Genomic DNA, 12,987 nt, shown 5'->3' with positions numbered 1-12,987 from the left:
AGTGTTAGGATGGGTTATCTCCCAGTCCTCTTCCTCCTGCTGCTTGAGGAGGTTAAAGGTTAATTCATCCAGCCCCTGGGTGAGACGGGACACAATGGAAGACAATTTGTTCACCTCCGGAGGGCTGAGAACCCCCACCGGACGTATCAAACTTAATTAGCACGGACAGAGAGAGAGAAGGTATTCCACTTGGTGGACCTTGCTAATCAAACAAGAGAAGGGGTTCTCTCTTTCCATGCACTTCCCATCTTGCTCTCTCTCTCTCTCTCTCTCTCTTGTTTGTACTTCCTATCTCTCACTTAGAGACAAGAAAGGTTCAAGAGCACAGGCAGGAAAATCAATCAAGATTGGATTGATAGTGTAAACTGACAGGCCGAAGAGGCAGCAAACCGTGATACATGAGCAGATTAGGATTGAGTGTGTCTGCAGGAAATGGGTGTAACTACACGCAGTGAAAAACTGGAAGCATGAGAGGAAAGGAATGGCAATTATTGTAATCACTTCAATTAGCACAATCATTTCACCAATCTATAGATTGCTGCTTGACAAATAACAGAACTGATGAAACCTGAAGGGCATGAGAAAAGTACTTTTCCCATTGTCAATCATCACTGACATCACCGTCACCAGCATTATAATCAAGTCTATGCACATACAGTAGAGGTGGAAGTAACTAATTAGATTTACTTATGTTATTTTAACTGAGTAGCTGTTTTGTGTACGTGTACTTTTTCAGCATTTTTTAAGTCAGTAATGTCACTTTTACCTAAGAACATTCTTGCTGAAGTAATAGTCACTACATTCTAAATCACAGTAAGTATAAATACAAGTACATTTTTACAGTAACAATTCTACTTAAAATATCAGCAAAGTAACAATACTTCTACTTGAGTCTCAATTTCTAGCACTCTTTCCACTACTGTAGATGAAATTAGATTAGATTTAATTACATCAGACAACTTGACTGTCCACCAAAGTACAATATTATCTTTGGCTCATCCGGCACCTAAACATCTCATATCATGCACTATAAACAGAGGAGCACCTCAAATTCAAAATACTGTACATGAGAAATGCCCAAGATAGTAGAACATCAAATGAATACCTGAGTCAGAAGAAGAGAAAAATCTATAGATTGAATAACTTGATTGCATGTGGAATAAATGAGCTTTTGCATATATTCTATTTTGCCAAAGGCATTTTATGTTCCAGAGTTAAGTTCCTTTAATTCACATGAGGTGCCAACTGCATTTTCTGCGAGCAGAATATCAAAAATCAGAGAAGTGTCAAAACTCTGTCATGAGTGAGCACTGATCATTTTTTTACAGACTGAAATCAATGGGCATGCTACTTTATATGTACAAAATCTGAAAAGAACAAACTGCAGCTACACTTTAAGGATTTCTAATTGTTTATCAAAACAAATGGCTTTCTCCAACATGTTTACTGTTGCATTGTTCTTGTTAAAAAAAAAAACAACAACAAAAAAACAGACTGACCTTCATGCTCCTTCTCTGACACACCAACTTTCTTCATCTTCTTGGGTGTCTTCATGAAAAGTGGGAAGATGGTTCTTAGGCCCAAGATGTCTACGAATTTATGGCAGTTATCTGTCCCCTCTGGTCCGATCATCCCATGGTCCAAGACCTTCAGAGCACTGGTGCGAGACATTTTCTTTTCTCTGAAGCAGAAGGAGGCAAGGAAACTGAGGTCAGAAATATAAATAAATACAAAAACAGACATAAAGGGCATTCATGTTCAAATGAACTGTTTTAAAAGGTCATCTGACAGGTACAGTTAGGATAGTTGCCATAAAACTGTTGATCTTTTGACTCTGGAGAGAAAATATATCAGCATTTCGTTGGTATAGGAATTTGTGCCAAACAGGGTGTTTTTTGCTAATGTTGCAATGAGCTCAAAGCTCAAATGAAGCAGAGTGCATGATCTATCATCTCTATTTACTCAAAAAGGGATTATGTGTAAGATACACAGATTGGTAGATTTTATTGGGCAGCATATAATGACATTAAGGCCAGAGGGGTATCAAAAATGCCACAAAAGTGAACCTAGTTATTCTGTATGAGCAAAGAGTCAGCGATGTTGACATTTTATGCTTTCCCAACATCAAAATCTAGGCATGATACAATGGACTAACAATGCCTGCTCTCTCTGCCACCACCGCCTCCTCTCAGGAAATGTAGCTGTCTGTCACAGTGTCACTTCCTCCATTCCCACCAATGACAGATGACAGTGTTTATCTCAGAGGAGGGACACATATTTCAGGCGGTTGAGTCTGGTCCTCCAGACAGACACATTATATATGATGGACGGCTGAAGTGGCCAGGAGGAGCAAAAGGCTGTGTGCTTTCTGAAGGGAAACTGTAACCAATTCAGTTTGTAGACAGCTGTCTTAACTCAGCGGCTTGGTGTCATGAACCACAGGGTCGTGAACCCAAATGGATCAAGGATCGATATCTAGCAGGTCCCAACATGACAAGACAAGTATGTTTTTGATGAGCCTGGGGTCCTTAATGAGAAAATCAGACAACAATGGACCCTGGGCTGAAAAGCTTAAGCACCTCTGCTCTAAAGAGGCTTGATACGTACGGCCCTGGCCAGCCAAGGACATGGGAGGGCAAGATGAGAAACACAAAAATGCAGTAAAACACTAGTCTCCAAACAGAAATTAATACTGAACAGACCCAGTACAAACAATCAGTCTTATATGTATATTAGTCTGCATTGCAAATTTAGATAGGAGATGCAACCTTGTTAAAATAAAACCAAAGCATTACACTCATAAACACTTCAATTTACTGTGGTATTGGGCATGGGTCAGCAAAAAATGGCATTCTGGCCTAGTCTGGCAAACATTTTACCGTGCTGGGAGTTCATGATGGCACCAGGTGTTACGGCTGTATGTGGCACAAGGCTGAAGTGGCCTGCTGGAATTGGTAATTAGGTGTTGATGGAAAACCATTAGCAGAGTTTCAGAGAGTGAGGTCAAATTTTGTGTTTCATTGCTTACTCCATCTGACAGTTACTTTGTGGCTCAAAAGTTCGACTGCGTCTTTGCCAGAAACAATGACACAGTGTGCCCTGTCTAGGCAAAAGCAAAGTTTTAGTACTGAAAGTCTGGTTTCTCTTGTTGAGTTTCAAATGATAACGTGGGATCTTGTAGCAAACAAACAGTCTTTGCTTTATTTCTTGAAAAAGTTAATAAATTATCCGACTTATTTTAAACCTGGGCCTTAAATTCCAACTTTTTGCAAAAATTATCACTGATTATGTTTAAAATTTGTGCACTCATTTCATTGTAGGGCTTTTCATACCACTGTCCACAAAACAGGACTAAAAAGCAATAAAAACATGGCCTTTCAACAACACATGAACATGAACAATAAATGTAACAACATTTCAAATATAACTGTTAACTTGGTTCTTTTTGGCACTGTTTCACATGAGGACAGGATTTCAATGCTAAATGTGCCCCTCAAAACAGTTTTTTTTTTTTTTTTTTTTTTATGTCATTTTACTCAAGAACAAACTCATGCCAGCCTCAAGTTTGCAGTCATAAAGAGGCCAATGGGTAGTCGTTAACACTACGTGAGTTTCAAATATTGCTTCTTGGGTTTGATTGTTGGAATCTGAACCGGTCCTCTGGGAGAGCAGTGGTCCCTGCAGCTGAGCAATACATGAAGTTCAATAGTGAAGTAACTGACATAATCAATCTTCATGATCACAAAAACTAGGAAAATAAGTTTTTGGGTTTAAAATAACCACAATAACCAGAATTACAGGATGCCCTAATGGCTCGCCGCATCAAGTGCATACCATGTAATACTAAGGCTAAACACTTTGGAACCATGGTTCTAAAATGGTTCTTTAAAACTCTAAAATTCAATAAAGAGCCATCTCAAGAACCACTTTAGGTAGTGCTTGATTACAACTTTGAAAAAAAAAAGGTATGTAGGAAGTGGTTCTTTTAAAAATTGTGGTCTGAAAGGTTCTTTGTGGAATCAGAAATGGCTCTCCTAAAGGACGCCTATAAATAACTAATGACGGTTGACACCCTTTTTTTTAATTCATGAAATGTGAATTAACATCTATTTCCATGTACCATTTCTCTTTTCTGTTCTTCTAAGAACCATTGCTGGCTCTTCACAGAACTGTTTTTATGGCTTTTTGAGGCACATTTGAACCATTAGAAAATGGTTCTTTGAAGACCCATTTCTGAAAGGCTCTTTGTGAAACCAGAAAGAGTTCTGCAATGGCAGCACTGCCAAGAACCATTTTCAGTTCCAACAGGCACCTATATTTTTTCTGTGATGCCCTTTCTTTATGCAGCTTTGATTGTATTGTGAATTCACATGTGTTGAATGTTGGTTTACTAACTTTTTTGTAAGTCACTGTGCTGCTTTGTCAGCCAATTCTCACTTAGATGGAAAAAAAAAAAAAAATCAATAAATTCAGTGGGATTTGGGCTATGAGATAAAACCTCCGTTAAGTAGAAAGTCAGCACTGTGTGCTAAGTAACTTGGTATTTAAGTTTGTGAGATGTACAGTACAATCCATAATGAACGAAACAACTGCTATCGCTGAGTGGTTACCAATATCTAAAACTGATTTGGTGTGTATTCTCTACACTCTATATTCTGTAGGTATGAGGCAGCACAAATTACATGTCATATTCTTAGGAATTCATAATCACTTTTCTACTAGAGTGGGAATCAACAACCTTCCCAAAGTTCCATCATGACTATAACACTCACAAAGATGATAAAACGTAACAATACAGAGGTTTCTCATTATATCTGAAAGCATCACACTCCCCTCTCCATAAGCCTGCTCATCCTCCCACTCCATTCTGTCTCTCTCTCTTTTGCTGTGTCTTTCTCCCTTTCCATGGTGGATGATTCAAAAGAAAAGGGTTTTTGCATTCCAATAATGAGATATCGATCCAGGCTTTAAATCCACCTGTCCACTGGCGTGATTATTGGAGCAGGGGTGCAGAAGCCGCGGAGGTTTCATAAATGCATGTAATGTGTCTTTATGACTCTTTAAGGTCACGTCTCCGCTGTGCTGTGCTCCAGCGACCGCTGATTGATTGGGCTGGCAGCCCAGCCAGGCAATAGAGTAGACGGACGTGCTGCTCTGTGTAACGCTACGCTGTGTTGTGCTGTGAGTGTTAAAATTTTCACAGTCCTGAAAGCATTGAAATGATCTCTAACTGAGCTGTAAGGACCAGATTGCATATCAAGAGATATACTGGGTTTTACAAAATATCTTCTCTTGTGAAAAAAATATGTTATTGTACTGTTGCACTTTGTACTGTCCATCTGTTTGCTGAAACTCTGGACTTTGTTGTGGCTTGTAAATGTTACATTAGGATTATATTTTATCCATAATGCAGGAGTTGCTCCAAACTGTGTAGTTCTGAACAAAGATCCCCATGGCACACTGAGGCAAAGCCAATTAGACCTAGTTATCAACTGTAATACTGCAACCCATAACATTTGACCATTTTACCATTGGTTGGTGACAAGGTTTCCATGGTCTCTGCCCATAAAAGTCAAATCTTAATAACTTGGAGATCACAAAATATGAGTGTCCCCTGTCATTTTTTACCCCTGTGAGTATACTATTCCAGGCACTGCATGTGTAATTGTGATATTTTGGACAGCAACTGGACGGTACCTTAATGTACCGTCCAGTGTATGTAGTATGTAGTGTATGTGGTGCAATAGCTTGACTCCATTGAAAATTTATGGACAACACAATGTGTCATTGTGAGCTTACTGTACAAAAGATACAATGTTGCAGTACCAATTCAAAAGGTAAAGTTTGTTTTTATTCCACCCCCAGGTTTCTTTGGGTTCTATGCTGTAGTAGCCCAAGGGTGCATGTCTTGTGAAATTGGAAGATTGTGGGGTGTTAGACCTCAAGTAGTATGTAATCCCCAAATCAAACTCACCATCAAGAATGTGTGCCTGCACAACACCAAGACAAGAAAAACAGCATAACTACAAAAAGCAGTTAATTGTGTCTTATTCAGTATTTTCAGCTAGAAAATTCTTAATATGCCAGCAGCTTCACCTGAGCATGAGATTCATGAGCTGAAGGCCCTCCCCCCTGAGGAAGCGGTCCCGATTGGCTGGCAACATGAGGCAGGAACACAGACTGTCAAACAGGTTCTCCATCATCTCCTGCTCCTCAGCTGTGGCTGGGTTGTGACGTTTAAACACCTGAAAGTGGACAGCAGGACAAAGGGGTGTTGAGAAAGGTTGCTGTTTTCATGAGCATGGGATCCTCTGCTGCTCAGCTACAGGTGATGGAGTACATTACTTGAATAGCTTGAGAATGTGAATACGACACGCCTTTTTCACGATTTAGTGCCAACCATACCAGACCAAAATTAAGGAAAAACAGAGAAAAAGATTGTGAAATTTGCACCAGCCAACAAATGGGAATCAACAAACTCTTATAGATACTTTGCCATCGACTGCTGTTTGGAGATCCTGTCCTGTAATTAAAAGATAATTTTGTCTTATAAAACCTGGAAACTGGCTGATGTAATTTGTGACACAGTAGCCACTGTGCCTAATGGACAAAAAAGTAGCCTCTTGCCCTGTCTAGAGCCAGATTTCCCTTTATGACAAGTTTAAAGTATCTGTCATATAAGCTCCGAAGTTAACTTGCTGCAATGTTACTCTGCCATTGATGGGAAATGTTTTCAATACGCAATGAGGGAGAAGAAACAGCGCAGAAGAAAAGTGCAGATATGAAACTGGTCGAATGTGAATACATGAATAAGATTAATCATGTTAAAGATAACAATAAAGCGCACTGTTTGGTTGGTGCAACACCTGAAATACTCATTTCATTGCTTCAACAGACATGATATGAACAAATACTAGACACTAGTGTTTCCCCAAAATTTCCTCCAGTCCTGTAAGTTTTTGTTACAGCTCTACTCTTGCACATCTAATCCAGTTAAGGGCTAGACACTTTCATGCCTGCCTTCTTCAGGTAGATCTCTTAATGGGATTGGGTATGCAATATTATTTCCCTCTTTACCATTCCGATGGCTTATTGGTGGGCCCGGCCAATTTACTGTCTTTCGGATGCTATACAGAGCTCAGTTTTAAAGCTAGAGTGAAGACACTGGTATCATATGAAAGTAGACAACCTAAGCAATCAATTGATCTCAAGTATGCAATGCTGGGTTGGCCAGCGGGCTAAATATTGCTGCAAAGTTTGGCTAAATTTTGGCAAATGATTAACTTGCATGGCTATTTTCAAAAGGGATCCTTGACCTTTGGCCTCAAGATATCGGAATGAAAATGGGTTCTGTAAGTACCAACAGGTCTCCCCTTTTGCAGACATGCCCGTCTTGTACTAATCTCATGCAGTTTGGTGCACAAACCATGTGAGTTTTTGCATGCAGCGCAAATGTGCTATTTTCACCTATTGTAAAATCATGTATTTGTGCATACCAGGGCCTAAACAGTCTTGGAATTGCATTAATTGGGTTTTATTGGAAAGCTGAGACTCTTGTGGATTCAATTTGCTCAGCTGTATTCATGTGTGATGATACTGTTTACCTTTTATTTCCCCCTGAAGATCCCATGTCCCCTCACTAAAAGGGATCTGAGAAAGGGCCATAATGGTAAGGGGTTAACCTGGGAGTGCCAGAAAGTGTGAAGTTCAAGGACTTGTTTCCTTTTCCACTTCATAGAGAACCAACTATGAAGGGTAGCAGGTGCCCCATCAAAGACCTAGTCTTAATCACGGCATTCAAAGTATTTTACTCTCTTACATCCATTACTGCAATTTGCAGTTTGCCATGTCTGGCCTTTTATTTTTGCAGTCCACTGGCTACTTTGTGCTAGCGTATCTTCACCTAAGTGTTGCCAAGTTACCACTTGGACCAATTAAGACGACAGCCCTGCTAGCTCCTCCTAAAGGTTAATACAACTCAGACTTTAGCATTACCTCCAAAGCAGGGACTAAACGACATTACAGGAACTTCACTTGCAACCACCAATGGAAATGCTTTTGGAGCCTGTGAAATATGCCTCACGGTACACCTCACCTTGGTAAGTTCTTGTAGTTGGAAAGGGCCAGTAGATTTAGACCAAAAAAGGGTTACACTCAAGGACACTTAAGGAATGGGTTGACAAAGACACAGATCAGCTGTCCATAAGTATATGGAGTGTGTTTACCAACTTTGTGTTACATTTTTTGTATGAAATGCCTGATATAGAAAAAAGAAGTACAAAATAAAGTTTTTGCCTTATTATGCTATTAATTATTCATCCTACCATGAAAATGGAAATACATCCATAGTTACCTCCTAAAAACTAGCCATAGGGATTTCTACAGTGGCCATTACTGTATATTACTTAGAAGATTAAACTTGAGTAAATGGTTGTGAAAATGTTCTTTTTGGACAATCTGCTAAGTTTCACAATTATGAGGAAGGCTCAAACAGATGAGGTGAATTAAAGAAGTAGGAACAGTACATCAGTCTAAAAATAGTGTAAAAGTAAAATCACATGAGGACTTACGGAGAGTTGCTGCAGTAACACATCAATGCCATCCATCTCTCCCAAAAGTTCTCTGGTGTCTGGGGAAGAGAGAGAGAGAGAAATAAAGAGGGAGGCAGACAGAGAGATAAAAAGGAATGATGACACAACGGGGAGATTAGATTGAGACAGTCGCAAAAAAAGGAGGCATTCAGGGAGGGGGAGTGGGACAGAAACAGAGTTGACACGGAGAGAAAAAGGTTAAGTGGCGAGATGAGGGAAAGCAAGAGAGAAAAAAGATAGAGGGAGGGGGAGGATAGAAATGAGCCGTGTGATGAGCATAAAACTGACAAACACAGCGGTTAAGGCCAACCTCTGGAGAGGCAGAATGAGAGGGAAAATGAGGACACTCCAAAAAAAAAATGTGCATCTTCACAAGTTATTTCATCTAGAATTGAGTGTTAAAATTGTATTTCTCGCAAAGCTGCAGTAAGCAATTTCGCATGTCAGCGTCCCTAAATGTCGAGAGGTAACTGAAAACACCCAGGAAGCACACCGCATACGCAGTCATGTTTACCATCCTGGCCAGTGTGCAACAGCTTTATATCATCACTTTGCTGAGTCCAGTTTTCTCTGGATGGACCACTTGCTTGCTGCTGCATAGCAGACAGTTTTATATTATTTTATCTCAAGTTCTAGTTTGTCACCTCCTCTGGGCTGAGAAGCATCCATGTCCAATAGCACAATTCAATTTGGTAAAAAACGTGACAGCTCTTCAGCATTTCCTTCTTTCCTGTTCCAGGTTCATTTTGTGATTTAGTATGATCAGTATTTTTGAATAAAACTCTTGTGTAGTGCAGCATTAATATTAATGGAAAAATTTGCCATGGGGTGGAATAGTTTTACTCATTTCAAGTGCAAATACACACCGTTTCAGGTTTCAGGAGTTAAGACACATGTTCTGTTGATATAGGCTTATGGTATAAACAAGAAAAGACAAAGATACCTATGGGCAACAGCTTTGTTTGGGTACATTACCATTAGCCACACAGGTCGGTAGATTTAATGCCACTCCTGAGGACAAATTTTGTGTGCTGTGTGAAACTGAGAACAAGGTATATTTCATGTTTTATTGTCCCGTTTATGATGACTTATGAACTGTATTTTATAATAAAAATGTCCTCCATATCTATTGATTTCATTTGATTATAAAAACCTTGAGTTGTGTTTCAGGAACGGAACCGTTATTTGCAGCAGATTTATTGGTCAAGTTTGGGAAAGGAGGCAAAGTGTTTTGTTTAAGACTGAGTTTGTGCAATAATCTGTTATTTTGTCATTAGGTTTTGTTTCACCATTGCAGCCACCTATTTGGTGTCTTCGAAGCCCATGTGGGTTGACCACTTCTGTGCGCATAACACACAATATTAAAAAAAACAATCAACCAATCATTTTCTATACAGTACTGTAGAGAGCCGCCTGTAATACTGTTAAGATATTGAGTCTTCATTGTAGAAAATTCCTAAAAGAAAAAAAAATGCATTCAAAATAAGTGCAGTAATCACTCTAGAAGTATTTTTAGTTGAAGATATTAAGAATAAATTTAAAACTAAACTACTTGTTGGGGCGGACTTTATTTTCCTGTGGTGGGAAGGTGGGATGGGAGAGGATTAATGGAGGCAGCGCTGGTTAGGAGGAGGAGAAAGAGAAGAAAATGAGATGAGACTCTCGTTGAATATCAATATTACTCTCACCATTAATGAGAAGCAGTCAAAGGACCTGTCAGTCCTGTGGTTATGTGAGGCCTTGCAGGGGTTTAGTTAGGGGGAGGAAGGAAAGGAGGAAGGGTGAGGGTGAAAAGGAGGGAGAGAAGAGAGAGAGAGGGATGGAGGAAGGAAAAACAGAGAGGGAGGAAAAGAGTATGGGAGGTAGGGTAAGGAGGTAAAGAGAGGGATGAGGAGAAGATAGAAAGTGGCAATGGAGAAAGGAGGGGAAAACGTAGGGAGGGCAAAAGAATACACCAAAAGAGAGGGAAGAGGGAGGAAGAGAGAAAACAGAGTGGCCAAGGAACCAGTGGAAGTGAGAGAAGGACTGAATATGAGGGAGAAGGAGACAGGGAAGGACGAAAGGGGAGCGGCAGAGGACAGAGGAATTAAGAGAGTAAGAGGAGGTGAAGGAAAGAGAGAGGGAGGTAGGAACATGAGAAAGGCTGAAGGGAAGGAAGGAAGCAAAGGACAGGCAGAGAAGGAGAAAGTGATGAAATGAATTAGAGGCATCAAGAGAAGGAGAGAAGAGGAGAGACGGCACAGTGGAGGCTTGGCGGTCTGTTTGAGAAGGCTGGGGGAAATGTGGAAGATAAACTAATATAATTTAGAACTGACAAAACAATTTATTGAAGCATCTGCTGCACACTTACTGTCATTGTTTTGCAGCAAGATGGCCAGGATTTCACTGCAGTACAGCTTGTTAGCATCAAACGGCATCTTTGCCTAAGAGAGGGGGGGAAGTGAAATGAGAGAAAATTCCAATTACCGCTCATCCTGTGAAACGCCATTTAGTTTACTCCGGGGTACTGAAAGCCACAATGTATTCTACAAGAACAACAACAACTAAAAAACTCAGCATGTTTTATCCATGAACAGAGATCCTGCCTCGCAGATGCTTTTAGTTCCTATGTTAATGTGAGTGCCTTAACTGACTAAATGATAACATGCAGGTTAAAATCCATTAGGTGTTTTAGTATACAGCAGAAACTCAAAAAAATCAAACCTCTCCAGACCTCTGAATGAACCAGCGTTAGGAACAGGAAATGAGTGCCCACATTTTAATGCATATTTATTCAAAAGTCCTCACTGACAGTTTGGCATGCAACTAAAATCACTTTAGCTGAAAAATAAGCATCACAAGGGACATTTCCGAACACATTTGCAATCACTTATATTCATGATGGCCAACAGAAAAATTTAGTCATTATGGAAATCAGTGATTTTATATGTAGCTACACTGCAGACATATCCATCTTGGCAAGTCAGTTAGTTAAAATCTTATCTTATATGATAAAATTTTAATACTTCAAGAGTTTAGGACACAATATCACAATTCCATTTCCAGGAATGTGAGCAATTAAAGGAAATAAAGTATAGGACATGGTCAGCCTGTTTCTCACCTTGATTCTTTTGAGCAGCCACTGCATGAGTCCCTGTTGTGCTGCCTCTGTGCACAGACCCGGCCTGAACTCTGCCATGTTCTCGATGATGGCTGATGGGAGGAAAGACACACAGTATCGCTAATGTTGAGAATGTGATAGAAAGAATGTGGTAAGGAGTATAACAGGCTGGCCTACTGGTACAGAGAATTCCCAATACTACTGGTTCAGTGGCGCACTTGTATTTTGACTGTGGATCAGGAACTCAATAATAAATGTGTGTAGCATTTTCAAAACCACACCAACTGGCACTACAGCATTCACCTGTACAGTCATTTGTTCATTTCTCACAGTATTTCACACAACACTAACAAGCTTTTTAGTGCTGTATTCGACTCAGAATTTATTCAGTCGAATCAGATTCAGTCGATCATTGCAACTTTTTTTTTTTTTTTAATTCATTTATAGTCTTTCTTGCAATCAGAAAATGCATTGGGGCAACTTTCAATGTTGATAGACCATGTTAATAATAATCAAAACAATTATAATCACAGATAATCAAACGCAACAGAGTCACAGAAACATATCTCAGCATTTAAAATGTAATTGCCAGACAATTTGACACACAGAATGAGACAGAATAATCAGACAGCACACTGGTATGTCTGGTTAAATGAAGCGCTAATAACTAAGTTCTTTATCTTTTAACCATGGAAAATGGTTTCCCCTGGAATTTTTTCTTACAGCAACATACAGTGAGCATATGTTAAACACCAGCTACACTACTTTATTACTATATAAATATTATAAGTAGCAGTGTGTGTGTGTGTGTGTGTGTGTGTATCTCTCACTTTGTCCTTGACCACATGTTGCTATTTGTTAATGTGTTCAGAGCAGTGGATCTTGACAGTTTACAATAGGTGACTTGAATCAATTGACGTTCAAGGGGCAGCCCTTGAGATTTTGATGAAATTTCCAAATGCCATGTTAATAACTGGGCACTTTCCTAAATGGACAAGCAACATAAATAAATAAATCGCAACTGAATAGCTTAAAGAAAAAAGTGCTCTTATCAGAATTCAGGCCTCCATTCTGCATATCGGTGCATGTTCCTCAGTAAGCAGGATGTCAGCACTGTTTCAACTGGATGATATTCTTTTTTTTAACCCTGATATGCTATCTGTCTAACGCTAATATATATATTTATAGACACTATGCAAACATGCAATTTAGAGGGAGGAGAATGGCAAAATGACAGTCATCTTTTTTAAAGAGGGTTCGTCTGCGGGGCAAAGTCCCAGATTGTTCTAATATTAT

General features: G+C 39.6%; 1 protein-coding gene across 1 annotated transcript in view; it reads right to left on the bottom strand.

Annotated features, from left to right (window-relative positions):
* ctnnbl1 (catenin, beta like 1) overlaps positions 1-12,987 on the bottom strand; it is a 67,215-nt gene that overhangs the window by 41,471 nt on the left and 12,757 nt on the right. Inside the window, exons 7-11 of the mRNA XM_030056321.1 lie at positions 11,692-11,783; positions 10,942-11,014; positions 8,571-8,629; positions 6,097-6,245; positions 1,500-1,681 (exon numbers count right to left, since the gene is read on the bottom strand). Of these exons, the coding sequence (XP_029912181.1) occupies positions 1,500-1,681; positions 6,097-6,245; positions 8,571-8,629; positions 10,942-11,014; positions 11,692-11,783 (555 nt within the window). The remainder of the gene's footprint in view (positions 1-1,499; positions 1,682-6,096; positions 6,246-8,570; positions 8,630-10,941; positions 11,015-11,691; positions 11,784-12,987) is intronic.

Source organism: Myripristis murdjan, chromosome 7, assembly GCF_902150065.1.
Source record: "Myripristis murdjan chromosome 7, fMyrMur1.1, whole genome shotgun sequence".
Lineage (NCBI taxonomy): Eukaryota > Metazoa > Chordata > Actinopteri > Holocentriformes > Holocentridae > Myripristis > Myripristis murdjan.
This window is presented reverse-complemented; position numbering and strand designations above follow the sequence as displayed.